Here is a 20,704-nt window from a genome sequence, read left to right as displayed (position 1 = left end):
AAGTGACTGGGAAACTATATTGGGCGCCGTTTTTTTTATACCGAACACTATCTCCAAAGGTGAAATTGAAACCATAGACATAAGATTATGATTAAGATTACTAGGTCTATGATTAAAAGCCTTCATCTGAACGTTTACTTTGAAAATATCAAGCCGGAAGTACTTGGATACAGATGCGCTGGAGCTGCAGGACAGGCGTCGGCTATGGCTGAGGTAAATCTTTGCGGTTTATCCGAATTTAAAAGCTTTGCGCTGAGATGTTCATGAACACGGTTTCAGATGGTAACTGAATCATTGTAGGGGGTAAATATGAATATTTTTGTCATTTTGAGAGGTGTTTGGATAGCCAATAGAAATGTAAGCTAACCTGTTTTTAGCTAACAACCATTTCATACGTAAGAAACATTTTTCTGGTTTCAGTTTGAACAAATAATTCTCGTGAATTTACGATGACTGGAGAATTGTATGTGGCATAGTGACTTATTTACAGAGTTAACGTCCTAACGTCAACACTTTTGTCTTGGCCAGTGGCGTAACCAAAAAAGTTACCGGTCTGGTCTAGTTGGGGCCTAGTGCCTGTTCATTCTGAACAGGGGTGGTTCTGTATGTAAATATTACGTTTTCCTGTCGGCTTGGGCTGTCCAGAGAAACGCTGTTTTAACTTCCACAGCAGAAGATCCAACTAAACATAAAACAAGAGAATATTCATGATATTAAAACACACGCAAAATATTCATGTCTGTGGCAGATTTAGGTTGAAAGTAGGTAGTCTTCATTTTAACGAGGCATTTCAATGAATGGATGAAATATTACCGTCTTGAATGTGCTCCTGGCAACCGCAATTCAAAATACAAAAGTAGAAATTGGGTCTGCCAGCGTAAATGAACCCTTCAAAGATTTTCCCAGACAAAATAACATATTAAAACCAGAAGTGTGTGCATAATACAAATAATTAGTCTTTTCCTGACAAGTCTTTTGGTTCTCATTTTACTTTGTTCTCATTTTACTCAAAAGCAGCTACGTGCACCCAAATACTAAGATGAAAAACGCTGGTCTAAGATGTTTTTTGTACAGCATTAACGAACAGATCAGGGCACTCGCTGGCTCCCACCCAAAATCAGTGCTAACTGGATTCAAATGTGTCCAGACCCACAGCTTACAGGACCTCCAGCAGCCGGCTGTTTCCTCCAAGGTCTTCGTCCAGAGAGACTACAGCTCAGGAACAATATGCAAGTTCCAGACCAAGTTTCCCTCTGAGCTGGAGTCTAGAGTATGTAATGGATGCTATTTATTTTTTATGGTTACAGTGCTTTATTTTCAGTACAGTGGATGTAAACTACTGTTGCGTTTCCAGATGGATAAGCAGCAGTTCGAGGAGACCATGCAGACTCTGAACAACCTGTATGCGGAGGCAGAGAAGATTGGAGGAAAGTCTTACCTGGAGGGCTTCTTGGCTTGTCTGACTGCCTACACCATCTTCCTGTGTATGGAGACGCACTATGAAAAGGTAGAACTGCTTTTGCTGGGATTCTGACCTAAATTGCTTCTCGCAGCTTCCTTTGTGGAGAAATTGATCTCGTCGCAGCACGTCGTCGTTCTGAACTGCGTTGTTTTTTCTGTCTACAGGTGTTAAAGAAGATTGCCAGATACATAAAGGACCAGAATGAGAAGATTTATGCTCCGAGAGGCTTACTGCTGACTGACCCCATAGAGAGAGGCCTCAGAGTCGTATCCTTGACCTGGCTTATTTTACTCAACACCTGTGTTCTTTGACTGAGAAAACCTATTGTTAAAGAAATTTTACTTACACTAAGCTTAAGCGAAAGAGTAATACTTCTTCATCTTTCCAACATAAAATCAAGTATATGAAGAAAATGTTTTTCTTTGCGCTGAGAAACAATTTTTTTTTAATTTATAAAGATATCTCCCAAGCTGTCAGAATTATAAACCCCTGTTTTATTACATGCCACATAAACTCATCAGTGTAAGCAGTTTATGTAAAAAAAAATTTTAAAAAATAGCGTAAATATTTCGGAAGACAATCCAGTATCATTCAATTAATATTTTTTTCATCTATTTTTTTATTATGTTAGATATGCGTTTAAGACTCCAATGTTGCGTTCCTTAACTGTCCCGTTTTTCAGGTGGAAATCACCATCTTTGAAGACAGAAGCGTTGGATCTGGAAGATAAAACGATTTTTGCCCACATGACGACGTCCGGTGACCGCTGTAGCCTTTCCGATCGAGTCACCTTCACATCCCGAGGGTCCAACGTGTGTTTTTTCCGCTGTTATGCGCAGTTGAAATTGTGAGACCGCATACTTCCTGCGAAAGATGAATCATAAACCTATTGAAAAACGTATGATCCTATAACTTAATAATGGCTGCTGAACAATCATCAGGACTGTGCTGAAACACAGAAATGTACTCTGTCATCAGTGTTTTTCTATTCTGGAGCATGTTTTTGCTCTATGTCTTATTTCAATGTACAGGCTGGTGACTCCCGATCTGCTTCACAGTGTATATCCAGACCTCCCTTCCCGAAATACGTGTACTTTTAATGTGATCTTTTCTTCCTGTAATTTATAAATACTCTCCTGTTTGCCTTTGTGTATGTTTGTACATGCCTTTTCTTGTCTTTTTCTAATCAAGACGTCTAAAATGTTGAGCAGACTTTATAGAATGTGCCATTGTGTTCATTGCCATCATCTCCACATTCATTACAAGAGATTTGAGGTATTGTTTTGAAAATGTAAAGACGGTTAATGTGTTGTAAAGTTTTGGCCCAGTTTGCAATCACAGCGGTTATGGATGGTTAATATTAACAGTATGAGGGCTGTGACTTCTGCAGAACCCATATTTTAAATTATGTGCAAGGGGGTGGGGGTTTTTAGAAGTTGTACATTTGAGATGTTTCTGGTTTTGAAGATGGAGCATGTTTACTAAGTTGTCCTCTAAATAACCCCAATACATTTTGAGAACTCATTTCCGTGACAGCATATTAGCGATATATTCAGCTTCAGCATACATCATATGTACCATCACAATATCTGTTAGCATTAGAAATCATAGACAGTTGGAAAGCTCTACAGCAGATTGTTTAGATTTTGTTTGTAGTATACTTTCACAATTGTCCATACTCGTCATGTTTTATTTAAATAAATTGTAGTTACCTGAAATGATGATCTTGTGTAGGGGTTTTATTTTAGATTTGACTTTGAAAATATATGGAAGTGCACTTTAATGGCATTAGTGGAACCACAAAATTCAATTTCTTGCACAATGAAAATGCTGCATAAAGTCAACTGTGTAATGTCATAATATTCTAATTTTCATCAAATGGAATTGGTTTTTGTTATGTCAAAATTAGCCTTGAAATGTAGCTGTGAGTATAATGTAGATAAGGCATACATACAGAAAAAGTGATGGTTTTGTTATGTGATTATTATTTTATTTCTCTAATTTGCTATAGAATTAATTGATATGTTTTAATGTATTTTTCAAATATCGAAAGTTAGCATCTATTGCAACTAATTTTATTGCAGTATCAGAACGTTACCAGTAGGAGGCAGTGTGAGCTTGTAATTGCTCCAGAGTCTGCAACTGATAACCGCTTCAGAACAGATTCTAGGATGATTTGTGAAGCACAGATTTGCTTCTGCCTCATCACTCCTACTTGTTCTATCCTGTTTACAGGTTAGTAGGGGGTATAATGTTTTTTTTTTCTTTCTCAAAATAGCTCTGAAGAACCTTTTTAGTGTCGTTAAAGTCGTTTCTATAGAGTCATTTTATGTTTAATTTACTGGTGTCATCGCAACTGAACTAACGGGCGCCCGTGAGGAAAAAGAGCGACCGCAGTTCTAATTACCTGAGGTATAAAGCTACTGTACAGGAACTGTTACGATTTGTTCTTCTGTACAGATTCATTAATATATCGTCAGTTATCAGCTATAAAATGAAACTGTTCTGGAAGTTGTTGGAAAATAATATGGTTATGTTCAGGAGTGAAAGTAGTTTTAAATTCTTGGGGGTACTATGACAAAAGTATATATAACTGCTTCTTTGTGTGCTTTGGAATGCCGTTTATGCCGTTTAATTTTTTTGCTAAGCGATAAAAGCTTAACAAAAAAGCTTTTGCTAAGCTTTTTTTTTTGTAGCTCTTGAATTGCTACAAAATGGAGCTATATTTCCCTCAGCCTATTGTCTGGCAATGTTGACACGTTGAGATGCCATGAGACCTAAATTCTGAACATCATGGCATGGAGTGCATCCCAGGTTTCCATGTCTGACATATAACCATTCATTTTAACTTTTAAACTGGTTATATTGATCCTGTGTCCATACAGAAGGATAATCATGACCTGTTTGTTCTGAAGATCCTGCAGCTTCCACTTCTCTTCCTAACATGGTGCCTCCTCACCCTGATTCTCATACTGACAGGAGGAACCACAGAGCTCTGTTAGGTTAAAAGCTCATCTTCTGAAGTTGGGATATTTTTCCTCCAACAGGTTCCAGAGGAATCGCCTCAAACCAGATGTTGGACTGGATTTTATTTCAATGTCATTTGTGAATGTTAGAGCCTCATTTTCAAAAGAGGAGCTATAAAAGTTGAAAAAGGTTATCATTTTGGAGAAAATCTCAACCTCAATATTTCCACAAAATAAGAGGCAAAAAAAATAGTTTGATTAAGGAAAAGCCTCTCAGACTCTGAGCTCAAAGCAAGATGCCAGAGAGCACCAAACAATTTTTTTTAAACTAGACAATTAATTTAATTTCACGTAATTATCGCGGTAGAAGTAATTTGTTTGTTAAATACTTAATGAAACATATTTGCCGTGTTTGATGTTTGTGTGGATGACACAGATGAACGAGACAATTAGTCCAAGTTTGTCGTTTATTGGATGTTCCGAAATTACAACGGCTGTAAAGCGCCAAGGCAAAGACGCATGTAATGGTAAATTACAGACCAAGGTAAAATAACCCTTTTACCAGGGGTGAAGCACACCCGTTGCCATGGCAACCGCCACGAGCCGAGCAGGGACTACATTAAAAACATAATATTCAGTCCGTTACGACATTAGGTTTTCAGACTTGATATTTATTTTGTGATCATTAATAAACCTCTCATGAACACAGCGGTGGTTGATTAGTTAATTTTAAACTCCTGCTCTGCTAGTTATTTTGGTAATGGAACCGAAACGCACAGAATTGCGCAACACCTTGTTGAAACAATAATCACTGAGATTATTATTGCTGTTGGGTCATTAATATGAAAACGTTTAGTGTTGTTTTTGTAATAAAGTTACGAACGTTTTAAGCAGTTGCGCAACTACACATTATTCAGGTGGATGCGAAAACATAGATCGCCCCCCGAGGTAATGATACGTGAAGGGTAAAACTTGCTACTTTTACCTCGTTATGTGCGAGAGGTGAAGGAGCGTAAGGCGCGCTGAAGTATGTAGGAAAGCATCATCGGCGCGCCGCCCCCTCCAGACGGGGTTTTGGCGCCCCCTCTGGTGGTGCGCCCCTATGCATTGCATACCCTGCATACCCACTTTTTGCGCCACTGGTTTTAAGCGAGCCAGAGGAGGACGTGCTGCTCTCAGCGTCGTTCAGTTTGTCACCAACCGCCGAGATCGACTTAAAACCTTCTATTGCCCCCCTGCTCTAGCAAAGCTCGAACAGTTCAGAAACAATATGAAATGGGAATAAAACTCACTTTAGGAAGCGCCTATTTTAGGATTGTTCTTGAAAAAATAATCAGTCACGGCTGATTAGTGGGTGAACTCACGGCTGCACAGTGAACCCATTGATTTTTTTTACATCATACAGCAGCTCCCCTTTCTTGCAGGTACTGCGTATCCCCGCTAAATCTTAGGGGTGCGCAGTACCCGACCGCACCCGCCTACTTTCACCCCTGGTTATGTTGATTAGATCGTTTTTATGTTACATGAGTCGAACCTGTTAGCTGTATTCTGTCTTTCTGTGAACATATTGTTGTACAGAGAAAAAAAATACAAATACATTGTATATTGTTTATGCAGTAGCATACGGCGTAACAAATGGGGGTTAGTTTGAGACTTAAGTGTGTGACATAAGCTGTACCTATGCATTAAAGGATCTAATGAAGCTGTTTATTACAGAAAAAAGTATATTGTAGAATAAAGACAATAACATGGACACAATGGATTATTTTTGAGGAAAGATCAGATATGGTGCTGTTTGGAAATGTTTAATAAATCAGAACAGATTCCAAGAGGATTTGTGAAGCACAGATTTGTTTCTGCCTAATCACTCCCGCTTGTTCTACCCTCTTTACAGGAAAATCAGCGTCTGTTATACCAGTCCTGGTGCGTGTAACATATACAGTATTTAAGATTCACATTTTGAGTTGAAGTACTGAAATAAGTGAACGTTTTTATTTCATTATTATTTAAAGTAACACACCTGTTGTGTTTTCAAATTTGTAGTTTATGAGAAGGTTCGACGTGAACTTATTTTTGATAAGTTTTTGGTTTTTGACGTTGCTTTTATTTTGAAAGAAACATGTCGGATATGTCGTTGCTCCGACAGCAAGAAGGAGGAAGTGGATAAAAGCAAACATGTCTTATTCGGGTTAATATGGTAGCGGGTCATTAAAACATGCTATTTCTGTTCTTTTAACATTGGTTAACCGTAAGTTAAAATAAACTTTCGCTAAGCTATTATTCATTCAGGACCGTTATCCAAAGTATGCTAACTCTCTAGTTTTAAATGTGTACTTAAAACTATAAACGCAACGACAAAACTAATTTTTCTGTCCTGCTTGACGTTAATTAGCGCAATTGGTGCTATAGTTTTTAACAAATTTGACGGTTGAGATCGACGGTTGAAATCTGCATTCAATTGTCGAATGCAGACTTAAAACAGTTGTGATATTTTAGCTAGTTAGACCAATGGTACGTTAATTACGACTGTTCAGACCAATAAAAATTCAACAAATAGTCTTCGTTTCTCTTGGTTCACCCTGGCGTTTCCTTGTTACGATGGCATTTATCTCCCAAAGCAAGAAAATCAGTTTTTGCATCATGTTTTGGATGATCTGGAAACATACCAACAGAAAAGAAGCCTTAAAAAGTAAGTAGTATAGCTTGCCTCCTCTACAACTAAATAAGCTCGAAGCGGCTTCAACGCTCGCATATTATGGCATCAGTTCTGTTTACACAACTTGCACAATTATGTGTCGCTTCAGATTCCCCAGACAACTGTATACTGCTGAACATCCGACATTGTGACCCAAAGAGGGCGCTGTTAAGAAACTAAACTGAAATCCAGATGGTTACTACTTTGATTGCTTTTATCAGAAAATCTGACCATATAATAATAATAATAATAGTAAAAAAAAATAAAACATTTAAACTTCAACAAAATCTTTAGGCTTATGGAGTAACAAAATGTTGCTCTATGTTGCCAGAGAATCGTTATATATGTAAAAGTGAGAAAAAATGTTTCAAATGATTAATACAGGGGTTCCCCAAGGTGTAGAAAACCAAGAGTACTGTTTACTCTGGCTTTTTTACCTGATAACTGCTCGGTTTCTGTTTTTTTTCCTGTTCCTGACTCAATCAGAAGATTGAAGTTCCTGGCTTTCTTATCAATTCCTCTGTGAAAATGTCAGCATTTCGAAATGCACGAGCCTTTATCCACTGATTTACTTCTGCTCATTTGAATTGTTTGGAAAGCACTCATAACACAGAATTTACATAGTGAGATGTCTTTAGTAGGTTTTTGATGTACCTTCTTGTGTATGACATCCATTCTTATAACACTTAGAGATCCACTTTTGTATTACTTTAGAAGCTGACATCTTTTTTCCGTCTGCCCTTTGTGTGTGTGTGTGTGCAGCGTGCTTCTGTTCCCGCCATTACCCAGCAGACTGCGATACTTGATTCACAGGACAATAGAAGACATACCAGATCTCACCACCTTCTCTGTAGGGGAGAGCTGGTGCCGGAGGGTGGTGGTCTGCCCTTCTGAGCTCAGGTAAACGTCTTTCCTTTTTTAAATATATGCCTCTGCGATTAGTAGTGAAGATAAAGGTGGTTCATATTATCAATAAACAACGCCAGGCAGCTTGTCTGTGTCTTTTTGTCGCTTTTTGATGTGTGAAAATTGAGACTGGTTGTTGAAAGAAAATCAGGGTAACCCAACTGAAGACGTTTGTTTTTCTGTAGGGCTGAGTCAGAGGAAGACAGTGATGTAGAGACCAGCAGCTGCCTTTCTGAAGAGCCCCGTGGCAGCAGGGCGGTGAAGGAACCCGACGTCAAGGCGAAGCCTTCGGCCCCGTCACATAGCCGAATACCTAAAAGGCCGGACCAGCCCCTGTACCTGCCACGAGCCGTTCGGAAGAGGCTGTCTCTGCAGGATTCGCAGGGCTCGGCTGCAGACGAAGACACAAAAAGTTCTGCTCAGTGTTGCAGAGGCTCTCCTTCAGAGTCTTGTTCTTGCCCCAAGGCCACAGAACAAAAAGTTTGCTCGGCCTCCTCTGCACAGGAAGCCTGTGCCGCTGACGGTGTAACTGGTGTGCCTGAGAGCGGCTCACAGCTTTGTTCCCAGGAACAGACTCAAAAGTCGGCGCGAGGGCTGGATGAAAGCGAGACTGTCGTCTGGGACCAGTCTCTGTCGTTCGCAGAGATGAGGTTGGAGGAAGCAGAGGGAGAAAACCTCAACGATGTTCAGGCTGAGGATACAAGCACAGATACAGACGATGTAACTGAACAGGTAGGTTGTAGGTCTTATTTTAGAGGGTTTTTTCTAAATGTTTTTTTTATCATTTTTAGCTCCCCCCACAGATTCTCTGTAAGACCTAAGCCGGGACTCCAGAACATTAATAGTACTTTCAGCCAGAAGAAACATGTCGGCAAATGCTAAAGATTTTTTAAAAGCCTAAGTCTTCCAGCAGCATGGGAACCTGAGTAGTTATCTAATCATGATGTGCTTTCTGCTGTTTTTTTTTCTTCTTCTTTTTCAGATTAAGATACATCTTAAAGAGACAGGCGTCTCTGTTGAGCTTGTTCACAATGACTACGCAATCTATGAGAACGTGTTTCTTAACTCGGATGACTTCAGCCATGTCATTGAGATTTATGACTTTCCATCTGTTTTCAAGACTGACGACCTCCTGGATGCTTTCACAGAATACAGGTGAGATTATTAAGTTATGATCCAGATAGTACTCCGCATATAAATAATTGCTGACTGGAGGGCTAAAAAAATAAATTTTCAGTGCTGTTTTCCCTTCCTTCTTGATGAGAGTTTTGACAACTATGCACTTTTACTTTTCCACAACTATGCACTACTTTGCGTTGTTGGGCTGTCGCATAAAACAGATTGAAGTTTGCGTTTTGGATCAAGAGGTCTGAACTCTCAAATAGACATTTTCTAAAATGTGTTCAAATTAGTGATGCAGTATATCACACATTTGTCATGATTGCGATATCAGTGTGCAATATTTGTATCACAAAGGACTTTTTAGCGTGTAATTTGTCTGTCTAAGGATCCTGATTAGTCTCAGCCAATAGTAGAAACTCGCACTGTGCAGTCTGTATTGTATCCCACAGATGGATATAGCTGTTTATTAACTTCCTCCCTCTCTCTCTCTTTCTCCTCCCATCGCGTCTCAGTGACGGCGGAATGAAGATCAAGTGGGTGGACAACACACACGCTCTGGGTGTTTTCTCCTGCAAGGCGGCAGGTCAGAGCTTTTTCCACTGTACACTAAACGTGATAATGTGTTTGAACTGATGGTGACTGAGGTCGGTGGTGGTTGTCTTGATTGCAGCGCACCATGCCCTCTCCATCTGCCACCCGCTGCTGAAGACTCGAGCCCTCTCTGAGGGGAGTAAAAAAGCCCAGGGCAAGGCAGTCAGAAGGGCAGGTAGGATGCTTTGAGCTACAGTTTTGGTGAAATCTCAATAGTTGAATTAAATGATTTGTGTCCTCCAAGAATTTCTCCAGCCGGTGAAGGAGCGACCCAGGACAAACTGCGCAGTGGCCAAACGGATGGTGACCAGAGCTTTAGGCATACCGGGACGAGGCAGACTGTACAGATATGAAGGTGAGCAAAAATGTACATGCACGCACACACACACACACACACACACACGCACGCACACACACACACACACACACACACACACGACTGACACACGTTGCTTTCAACATGTTTTTATTTAAAACCGTTATGCATTTCCACCTCCACTTCAATATATTAAAACAATTGGCAACTGAAAGGATCCTTGTAAAATGAAGGATTCTTACAGTTCTACATTCAAACATTTACAAATTCATTGAGAGGCATTTTCACATACAAGTGTGGCCATTACAGTAATTTCACAAAGGCACCAAAGTCCCTGATGGAGATAGTTCAACAAGACATTTAGAAAACAGGCACAGATCGGAGACGAGCGTTTGGTGAAAACAAGCGACTCCTTCTCCATTTCTCTTTTGTTCCGGTTTAATTTATGAAGGAAAAATCCCTCACAGACGTTGGAAATTGCTGCTGAAACTAATTCCAGACAACCTTGGCTTGTGTTGAACACGGCACTTCCAGAGGAAAAAAAAAATATATAAATTTTGACTTTTATTTTCCTGTCATTTAGAAGTGGATACAATTTGTCACAATGTTTAGCTAATTAAATCCAATCCTGACAACAGGAGTTTTCCCGTCTTGACAGGAGCTTCCTTTCCAGAGGCTTTGGCTCGTCCCTCTATGATAAATTACAACATTTCTTTTTGTGTGTGGAGGGAATGTCTGGACTCTTAAGTTTTAATTTATGCAGCTGCTTCTCATCACAGCTGCTTGGGATAAATGTACAGTGTAAGATTATGACAATACAAATTCAGTCTCTACTTGCATTAAGGAACATGGTGTCTGACTTTCGGTTTGATGCACTCCACACATTATAAAGCTTTGGTTTCCAATGCACTCGTCGCCACACTTGGTTTAATAAGTTACGTGGCTTTAATTCTCATTGCATCATGAGCACCAAGTCAAAATGACACTTTCAAGAACAGCGAGAGACTCTAAAACACACAGTTCTGTACTGAATGGGGGGTAAATGCATTTACTGAACAAGCAGCTCGTTTTCCTATGGAGCCGTTATTTATTGTACCAGCTGAACCCTGAGCACAACGATGATCCAGCACTGCTCCAAGGATGCGGCGTCACACAGCTCCCTCTAGTGGTTGTCAGAAGATTTCCTAGTGCCGTCCTTGTGATGCGCCCTTCTCTGGTCTACCTGTGTGAAAGCTGGTTCGTCAGCAACCCGGGAAACGTGTCCTCTACGTCTGAACTTAATGTGCCACCTGTGAAGACAGAAATAAAAATGTAAGAAATTCACCCCAAAAACAAAAAGGCAAGTTTTTGATCCAACTTTTTCTTCTTCTTTTTTTGTTGTTTCTACAGCCGGACTTGACAGACCCGTCTCCAATCAGTAGCTCTAAAGAGCCTCAGATTTCTGTAACTGAACCCAACTTGTGGTAAATATTGTTCACTTTCTACAACACTAATAAGGCAAATATCTCAACAAGCAGGAAACGGATATTTTGGTCATTTCAGATGGGTCCAAAGTCTCAAAATATTTAAAATTAAACTCTATTGCATGTTGGTTTGACCTGAAATATGTTCAGTTGGCAATATTTAAGATTTACCTTTTTTTCTTTTTGTTGTCCTGGTGAACGAGAACTGGTTGCACAGTGTGAGTGATAAGTTGTTGTTTTTTTCTATATTTTTTAACATATCAAAGACTTGTTCACAAAGTAATTTTCAGGATTTAAAGAAATATTCTACATTTACTGATGTTTGGTGTTTTTTTTTTTGTTAAAACTGTTCATAGTCTTTAACAAAGATTTAATATGGGCAAATTACAAGGTATTCTGTATGTAATATTTATTATTTTTTCCCCAATTTACAGTTTACTAATTGTAGTTTGAGCCAAGGTTATTCCTAACTGTGCTACGGTTATGAGGACCAAAAGTGCCACAATTTATTAAATAAGTGACATCATAATTTGATTGCGGGACTTTTGGCCTTCTGTTTTTATGTCACCTTGTTACCGTTTTCATAATCTTTGAATCTTTAAAGGAATGTTCAATCGATGCCTGACAAAGTATTGAATTTTGTATTTAACAATAATAATAATAATAATAAACTCCAGCTTCTATTCAGAGATTATAAATCACTTAGTTTGTTTGATTGTATATTTCTGCACTATTTCCATCATTCAGCTTCACTGCCATTCACTGAATTGCTACAGTACTGCATGATCTCATGAAAACATCGACACTGGATATAATGTGTTTTACATAAAGGAAATGTGAGAACAAAGCGCTGGATTTGTATAAACATGTAATATTTTGTGACTGATACCACAGTCCAGACAGTCTTGGAGGAAAAGTTGTCCTCACCTATATGACAGTTGTAGGTCCATATCCGGTGTCCGTCGTAGCGAGTGCGGCACTTCATAATATTGTTGGTGAAATCGGATTCTGCAACCTCGTAGTTTGGGTTTATCACGACCTGAAAGAAAGAACAGTGTCAGAGATAATAGTGTTGGTCTCAAAAGAGGTTTAACTGTGATAGTCGACCAGATAATGTTTAGTGTTCCTTAAGAGCCTTTGCTGAGTTGTGTACCATTTTAGATGGTGAACGGAGGAAAAAAAAGGTAAATGTGCAGAAAGAGGGTCTGTCTGGTCTATAGGAGACAGCAGGCTGATCTGAGACCGACTTTTCCACCAGAAGTTGAATATTTTATAAGGTGAGACCAACAGAGCAGATGTTGTACCTGCAAGAAGTAATCTCCCGGCTTCACGTCTGTGATGTCGATCCACTGGCAGTCGATGTCGTGTCTGTATGTGTCCCAGCAGCCGACCGTGATGCCCTGAGAGCCAAAGTTGGCACATTCGTACCTTTTCTGTATGCCTAAATGTCAGAGCAGATGTTTACAGTTTGTGTCAGATGAATCGGTTAAAATAATGCTCATTTTAATCACGAAGATCAAACAGCACGATGGTAGAGTATTTCTTAAAGGTAGTTTCAGTGTTAAAAGAACATCCAGAATCTCTAAATTATAAAACGGAAAGTCTACCTTCATCACAGTGGGTGTCCTCCAGACAGAAGCTGGCTTTATGTCCCTCTGCTACTTTAGTCCCGTTCAGACTCAGCAGGTCATAGTGGGTGAAAACTTCCATACTGTGGTAATGTCTGGATTACACAGGGAAACGGGGAGCGTTTAGACACCCTGAAAACAGGCACATCTAGGAGCTTTACTAAATCATTTGAATCGTTCGACAATCTGTTAAGATCTTACTAGTTTTGCCCAACAAGTTAGCTGATGTACGTTTACGATTCGTAGTAATGGTAAAACTAAATCAGAGTCTCCGAGTAGCTGTAACAAGGGCAGAAGTACAGCTGCACGGCGTCTCACAGGTGAGGTCTCACCTGTGACACTCGTGCCAGACCCAGGACTGAGGCGACGCCCGCGGCCTGAAGTCCGACAGGCCGTTGTTCTGGATCTGGGAGGAGAAGCGGAGCAGCCGGCGGTAGGAGCTTGGGTCGGCTTTGTCGGCGGTGCTGGACAGACAGCGCTCCTCGTGGGCGCACTGCAGAGAGTACATGGGCCGGTCCTCCAGGTACGTCGTCTGCTCCACCACCTGAGCACTGAGGACCAGGTCTGGGGCCGCTGGGAGGACGACAGCAGCATGAGCAGAGTCCACAGATTCAAGGTCGGTTTTTTTTGTTTTTTTTTCTACTCTCCTCCATCACAATAACTTTGAAATTTTTAAACGGCAACTAAACGGTTTTTTTTCTACATACAGACACTTTCAAAAATATTGAACTTTTTCTCATTTTGTCACATTGGAATCAAACTTTAATTATTGGCAATTTCAATACAATAAACCAACAGGAAGCACCTCTTTACATGAAGGGACAAATACATATGGTTCAGAAGTATTGTCCAAGTAAAAATCTAGAAAGTGTGGCATGCATTCTTACATGTTTTTAATTTGTATTCCACCCTCTGCAGCAAAAGCTGACCCTACAAACTTGTGAGTCAATTACAGTTGCAGTTTTTTTGGGGGGGTTAAGTCTCTTCCACCTTTGCACATCTGAAGATTGAAATGTTTGGCCATTCTCCTTTGCAAACTAGATCAAGCCCAGTCAGATTGGTTAGAGAAAGTCTTTGAAAATATATCTGTCATTTTCAACAGGATCAGAAGACTGAAGGGAGATGAGCGCCAAAATATTTTAATGAAAATCTTGCACTACTCTATCACAAAGTCTCAATCAAATTCATTGAGGTTGTAATGTGACAATCAACTAATAATACCATTTTCCTGCTTTTAGGCACATGTTTATATTTTATCCTAAGGTATTAACATAAATATGAAACGTATACTCTGAACTAATTTCAGAAAGTATATATTTAGTAAATGAAACATGAACGTGGTGCTTTTGTTCCGTCTCTTACTCTGAGTGCAGGACACTCCAGCAGCGAAGCGTCCGCCTCCTTTCGGGCAGCTGACGTGTTTGCCGTGATGCAGACACTGATCCAGAGTCAGCTCCGTTCCCGAACATCTCACGCCGCTCATCAGCACAGAGCTGGCCGACGAATCTCCCTCCCAGTACCACGTCTCCTGAGAATTTCAATCAGAAATAACGCGCCATAAAACTAAACAATCAAGATTAAAAAAAAAAAAAGATGCGCTTTCCTAAGCGTAGGCATAAAAAATATTTTGACTTTTCAGCTTCAAGAAAAGTGAGCTTGTACAAATGTAGCCATTTGATCGGTTCGTACTGGTTAAGTATGCAAATAGTTACATTAAAAAAAAGAATGGTGTCCTCTGCTAACTGTTTAAATCCAGGCATAAGCCGATCAAGTTTTGTTCCTGGCAACCAAACTGATTACCATGAGATGTGTGGGGTTGTTTTGGATACGATGATATAGATACTATATAAAGCGATTATCTAACTGGCATTAGTCCAATCAAATAATTTATGCCCCTCCCCCACAGCCCCTCCCCGCCTACAGAAAGTAAGGAGCTGTGCAGATGTTCTCCTCAGCCCTGACTCAGCTTTGTTGCACAATTTTGCAGACCTTATGGAAAGCCTGTGCAAGGGAAAAAGTCAGACTTTCCACCAACGACCATGAAAATGGAGGATACAAAGGAAGCTGGCCTGGGGGTGGGAGGGGTGATGCATATATTTGCTGGTGGGCTGAGGACAAGAGCAGATATGCAGAAGTGTAGATTTAAGATCGGTGTCACATGTTCCACCTGGTGGTCGGGTCCGCCTGGAGAACCACCGGAGCAACACGGGAACTAGAGTCTAGTGGGTCTTAAGAGGACCTGCTCTGCAGTAAAAAACCACACAGACGAGAACTTTAAGTTGGGATAATTATCTGGATGTGGATTATGTATGGCCTGAAATTTTAAGTTGGCACAGAGATGCTCTCGTCGATGTAGAGCGTTCGCCGGATCAAGTCAAGGCTCCGCTCGTAAAGCTGCAGTTATCAACACTCCTCCCTGTAATTCGCTCGCATACCTTCCAGATTTGGATCATGTGAAGCCATAAATTTCCAACATCTATAAAGTAGGTTCATATACAGAGCAAATCATCTGGGTGTTTTGCTCGGTGTCCTCTCACCTTTTGACATAAAAAGGAACCAATCAGGACAGAAGTGTGATGCTGCTCCAGTGTTTCCATGTGTTTTTGTTTGTTTTGTCTTTTTTAATTGGAGGCTCCTTTACACTTCAAAGATCTGCTTGCAGTTTTCTCTAAAGTCTTGCTAAGAGGTTGCACTCTTAAATCTGCCACAGGGTTACCTCTATTAACAAACCTTCTCTACTTACAACCTGGTTTTGATGTTTTTCTAAGCAAGTGGCATCTTTATTTTTGCCCCCTTGGGATAAGTAAAGCTAAAGCTAATTAGAGACGGAGAGCTAATGTCGTACACAGTCACACCAAACAGGCTTAAACTGGGAAGCGCCGGGAGGCTGATGTAATCTCATCCATTTCTTTTGTGGCTGTAACCCATCATCATCTCCTACCTCCAGAACTGCAGTGAGGTAAATCTGTGTCATTAGCATTACATTATGGAAACTGATCACGTGCATCTCATGTTATTTGATCCTTTTCTTCCAAATTGGAGGCTCTTTTTTCTTTTTTTTTTTTTTTTTTTTTTTTAACAAGATCCTGGCTGTGTTTCTAAGACAAGTAGAAGAATACCTCCTCACAAAAACATTGTGGAAATGGCAGAGAGCAAATGGGACCGTATAGGACACACATCTGGAAAAACTGAGAATCCCCAACAATGATATTAATGTCAAAATTACAAAATTGTCAATGTTTTCAGGTCTGTTCTGACGGGCAGAATTCACTTTAGAGCTGTTTTCAGTCCTGGTCCTCTCGACTCACTGCCCTGCATGTTTTAGGTGTTTCTCTTCTTCCACACTCCCGACGTCTGCAGGTGTGCAGGGAAATGTCCAAAACACAAAGGTCAGTGGATTTAGAAGGCCAGGATCAGAAACTACAGCTTTAGATAATAAACCGAAGCCTGCACACACTTTTCTACTGAAGGAGAAGGAAAAAGGAGAGAAAACAGTTATTTCTGGCCAGGACCTGTTGTACTTCATAAGAGCTGCAGAACTCCTAGGAAGTCCTCATGTGTCTCTGCGGCATTTCTTAGTGTAGTAACCACTTTTAGCATTTGTTTTCGACCGCACTTGGGGGGGAAAAAAAAATGTTCTGCATAAATAATGTATCAAGAAGCTGCAAGAAAAGAATTATGTCATTTTCTTGCAGCCCTGGGAGGGAGAACAGATTTCTCTGTTGTTGGTGGAGGATGGACTGGACATCGTATTCAGAGAAAAACACAAGTAGGTTACCCGAGAAGCTTTGCGTTTGGAGGAGAAACCAGAGTTAAAGAAGTCACCTGGAAAGCATGGCTGGCGAAGCCCAGCCCCAGCTGCCTGCACACCACCACCGCCTCCATGGTTCCCCAGCTGTCGCTGCACACCGAGCCCCACACCAGAGAGCCGTTTCTCTCCGCCAGGACCTCCACACGACCCTCGTAGGGGTTACGGCCGCCGCTCAGCCGGAGCTGGGCAGAGAGACGGTTACGTTCACATGTCGTTCAAAAGGCAGAGCGGCGCATTTTCTTAAAAAAAGCACCAATCACGTGGAGTCAAAACTCACTCGGCTGTGGAAGCCCATCGCAGGAACGTTGCACCTGACCGCGGCATCTTCCTCATGGCTGCAGCCGATGGAGTCCTGGTTGAAGTAACACTCGGTCAGAGACTTTTCAAAGCCAGAGCATTGCACCTCGTTCATGTGGACAGCGCCCACTCCTGCAGGGATACAGCGAGCGCACGGGAAAGTCAGGACTCTACTCAGTAAATGACAAAAAACATATATATATATATTCAATCTTTCAGCACTTGTAACTTCCTTTCGAAGGAAGTTAAATCTGATATTTTTGTCACATGATAGCCCTAACCCTTCCCTTGTTTTTCAGACAGAATGTTCCATAAAAGGGTAGATGAATAATATTACACTGCAAAGAAAACAAGCAGCCCAGCTATGACAGACAAAAATGAAACTCTGAAGTGTCATAAGAAATACTGCCACCTCCCCTGAAACATCTGTAATTGCCCTCTCCAGATGTTCTCTGGGCTGCACCCCGACATTCAGCAAAAGGAGGCGCCGTCTCCATATTAGGATGATTTGTACAGCTGATCAGTCACAATGTCTCGTTAGTGACAGGATTTTCTGACATTTGTGTACTCCGCTAAAGCTTCTGAAGACAAACTGTTTCCAAGTCTGTGGGGTGAAGGTTGTAAGTCGAGAGGTTAGCTTGACCCAGGAAGCCCTGAAACAGCCTTGTCCGCACTCCAACCCAGAATTCCTCTCCTGAAACTCATAAAACATGTTTTCTTCCCTGGAACATTTTGTGCACTCCTCTGTTTTGCTTTGAGAAAAAGGCAGAGGGAGGGGAATACAACTTTTCCTGCAGCCATATGAATTTCATAAAGCTGTGGGATATTGCATTTCACAGATTCAGTAATGGGCTCGGTGTGTAAACACCGATGTGCTGCTCCATACGTTCTCTATTGCGTTTATGTGCTGACTTCAAGTCTAGACGGGCTGAGGTGAGACAAAAACAGGTGGTGATGCAGCAGCCAAAGATAAGGTGGAGGTGAAGGTTGACCTCTCGCATTTTCACAGCTGGACATACAAGCTCCTCCGTCTCTGGTAAAGATCCTTTTAAAAAGACATTTGTTTTCAGTTCAGCAGAATAATCTCTAAAAAAAAAAATCCAACGCTTTCTTTAGATTTAACGTGGGGAAGTACAGGATTAATCAGTGGGGGAAAAATAATGGAACAAAGAATAGAATGACACATAGCAGCTAATAAAAATAGGTACAAATACATCAAATTTATTTACATTTTTTTAAGCTAATCAGGGTGTGAGGAAACTTTTACACATCCGAGACTTCCTGCTTTCCTGGTGTAAATATAATGTGAGATTTATGTTCTCTTCTCCAAACTACTCTTCAAAATGGGAAAGCCTTTCAAGTAATGAAAATGTGCAATGATCCTTGTAAGGAAGGAAGTGGCTCTAAAAGTAGCTACTTGTCTGAACTTGATTGTATCTACAATCAAAGTGAGAATTAAAAAGTTAAAAGCTGGATGAGGAGCCAAGCTTATCTCACCACCTTGAACAAAAAAGAGGAAAATAAGGGAGGTCAATTTTTTATTATTTTTCCACAGCTTCAAATTTTGTCAGCAATAACTGTAACAACTATTTCTTATAAACACATCTTTGTTTGGGGTGCTAGTAATTACAAATTGTACAACAGGGTGTTTCAAATGTGAAGAAATTCATGTTTTTGTGGGTGGGGGGGGGTTTCCTTTCAGTCTCACTACTTACAGATTTTGAAGTTTAATAAACTATTACTTTGGAAGTGCTCATCTTAAATTCAGTGGGTAGATTTAACTATACATATATTCCTAAATTATGTTAGTGTTTTCTTCAACATCAGCTCATGGATATTTTGCAGCATGGTGATAAACCCCTGGTTACCTTGACCCATCCGGCCTCCAGTCAGGGCCTCTTTGGCGCTGCCAAAGCCCAGCTCCCGACACACCACGGTGGCTGCTCTGATGTCCCAGTTATCGTCGCAAACGGTTCCCCACTCTCCGTTCTTCAGCACCTCCACTCGACCCTCACCTATCATAGCCCCGCCTCTCAGGCGCACCAGGGGTTGCTGTGGAAACATCGCACGAAATAAACAAGACTGTGGATATGTTGCAGATGGTGAGCATTTAAATGATTGCCCACAATCTGGGAGTTGGGGGAGGCAAAAACATGCAAATATTTGGCAGATGGATGAATTCAGACCAACTACAAAAGGATGAAGAGTGATTTTTAATCTCCCCTTCCCCCAAATAAAAAAGTGAGCAGTATGGTGGATTATCTAAAAGAAACAGAGAAGCTGGTCAGAGCTGAGCTGAGGATTGATGGACATAAATAAACCAATTACATAGCAGTCCTGGGAGAAAACTTAGCAGAGGCCGTTTAAAATTCCTGCCAGGACTTAAAAATCGATGTTTAGACACTTTGGATCCAGTCTGACTAAGTTCTACGTAGCAATAACTCAATACGTCTGGACACAAACGCGTACCACAGTTTTCAGATTTGAGTTTGTGGAAAACGTTTGAAAAATCATGCATCACTGTCTCTCAAGTGGTGCATGAGAGACAGTGATGCAGCACAGGACTTTCTTGCTGATAAACACAGCAGCCAATAATTTATAACGTGACCAACCTCCACCCTGTAGGCCTTTCTGAAACCAACGCTGACGCTGGGAGCAAAGGCCCGTCCAGGTATGCAGCTGATCACGGCAGGCATGCCCCGTCTGCATGTGTTGTTGCCTTTGAGCTGGATCTCTTTGCCCAGTTTGCAGTCTGACAGGTGGGCCTCGTTGCCTGTGCAGTTGACGGAGAAACCCCAGTAGTTCTTCTTGCGGCGCTTCGCCAACAGTCTGAGGAGGAAACAACGAAAACTATGTGGGTGCCCATCCCGACACTTTGGATTCATCCCTGCTACAACTCTGCAGAGACTTGATAACAAGCCATTCATCCGATTCAGGTGTGTTTGAGAAGGAGGTCATCATCATCACCATCTTGATTTTCCAACAGTTAAGGCACTTGTGAATGCACCATTGCCTCCCAACGGTACTTAAGAGATGCATATAAAAGTTGAAGGATACATTCTGCTTTAAAAAGCCATTTAATTGGTTTTATTTCTAGCTGCGTGCAATTCATTCGTGCATATTGTTTGTTGTGAGAATTTGTTAATATTCCCCTGAAGTCACACATGAATGAAAGTCAGAAGTTAAGGGTCACTAAAAACCCCAACAGATGATTTTGAGCTGCATCTGAGGAAAAAAAAATCAAGCCAGTTACTGAAACCAGAAGAAACTTTTCGACGTTGAGCTCCAAACTGATCTGAATACAGAAATGTGTTCAATCCGATGGTGCATTGGGACTAATTTTGTAAAAACCAGCTTCTTAATAGTTATTTTTCCCCATATGCAGCCGGACTGAATTTGATGCCTCACACCTACCGAAGCGTGAAACTCCACAACGGTGAAACGTAA

At 40.9% G+C, this 20,704-nt stretch overlaps 3 protein-coding genes across 3 annotated transcripts in view; 2 read left to right on the top strand and 1 right to left on the bottom strand.

Annotated features, from left to right (window-relative positions):
• The first annotated feature begins 58 nt into the window (after positions 1–58).
• Positions 59–3,184, top strand: golga7 (golgin A7). The gene is made up of 5 exons (XM_008409409.3): positions 59–213; positions 1,148–1,270; positions 1,355–1,507; positions 1,627–1,728; positions 2,145–3,184. The coding sequence occupies exons 1-5, from the start codon at positions 88–90 to the stop codon at positions 2,190–2,192; spliced, it is 552 nt and encodes a 183-aa protein (XP_008407631.3). The 5' UTR covers positions 59–87; the 3' UTR covers positions 2,193–3,184.
• Positions 2,209–11,381, top strand: r3hcc1 (R3H domain and coiled-coil containing 1). Its single transcript, XM_008409647.3, has 9 exons — positions 2,209–2,274; positions 6,933–7,117; positions 7,886–8,023; positions 8,215–8,761; positions 9,012–9,184; positions 9,664–9,734; positions 9,822–9,917; positions 9,987–10,097; positions 11,158–11,381. The coding sequence occupies exons 1-9, from the start codon at positions 2,209–2,211 to the stop codon at positions 11,166–11,168; spliced, it is 1,398 nt and encodes a 465-aa protein (XP_008407869.1). The 3' UTR covers positions 11,169–11,381.
• The window catches only part of loxl2a (lysyl oxidase-like 2a), a 25,210-nt gene continuing 14,697 nt past the window's right edge, over positions 10,192–20,704 (bottom strand). Inside the window, exons 5-14 of the mRNA XM_008409408.3 lie at positions 19,870–20,086; positions 19,126–19,309; positions 17,238–17,389; positions 16,975–17,142; positions 14,512–14,677; positions 13,482–13,722; positions 13,129–13,244; positions 12,826–12,962; positions 12,449–12,560; positions 10,192–11,347 (exon numbers count right to left, since the gene is read on the bottom strand). Of these exons, the coding sequence (XP_008407630.1) occupies positions 11,277–11,347; positions 12,449–12,560; positions 12,826–12,962; positions 13,129–13,244; positions 13,482–13,722; positions 14,512–14,677; positions 16,975–17,142; positions 17,238–17,389; positions 19,126–19,309; positions 19,870–20,086 (1,564 nt within the window). The 3' untranslated portion in view covers positions 10,192–11,276. The remainder of the gene's footprint in view (positions 11,348–12,448; positions 12,561–12,825; positions 12,963–13,128; positions 13,245–13,481; positions 13,723–14,511; positions 14,678–16,974; positions 17,143–17,237; positions 17,390–19,125; positions 19,310–19,869; positions 20,087–20,704) is intronic.

Source organism: Poecilia reticulata, chromosome 5, assembly GCF_904066995.2.
Source record: "Poecilia reticulata chromosome 5, P_reticulata-male-v2, whole genome shotgun sequence".
Lineage (NCBI taxonomy): Eukaryota > Metazoa > Chordata > Actinopteri > Cyprinodontiformes > Poeciliidae > Poecilia > Poecilia reticulata.
Note: the sequence above shows the minus strand (reverse complement) of the source record. Positions and strands in the feature narration are given on the sequence as shown.

Coding starts and splice junctions, on each gene's coding strand:
- golga7 (XM_008409409.3), top strand. CDS start 88: ATGATTAAGATTACTAGGTCTATGATTAAAAGCCTTCATCTGAACGTT. Junction 214..1,147: donor AGGCGTCGGCTATGGCTGAG/GTAAATCTTTGC, acceptor AAATGTGTCCAG/ACCCACAGCTTACAGGACCT. Junction 1,271..1,354: donor CCTCTGAGCTGGAGTCTAGA/GTATGTAATGGA, acceptor TTGCGTTTCCAG/ATGGATAAGCAGCAGTTCGA.
- r3hcc1 (XM_008409647.3), top strand. CDS start 2,209: ATGACGACGTCCGGTGACCGCTGTAGCCTTTCCGATCGAGTCACCTTC. Junction 8,024..8,214: donor GTCTGCCCTTCTGAGCTCAG/GTAAACGTCTTT, acceptor GTTTTTCTGTAG/GGCTGAGTCAGAGGAAGACA. Junction 9,918..9,986: donor CAAGGCAGTCAGAAGGGCAG/GTAGGATGCTTT, acceptor GTGTCCTCCAAG/AATTTCTCCAGCCGGTGAAG.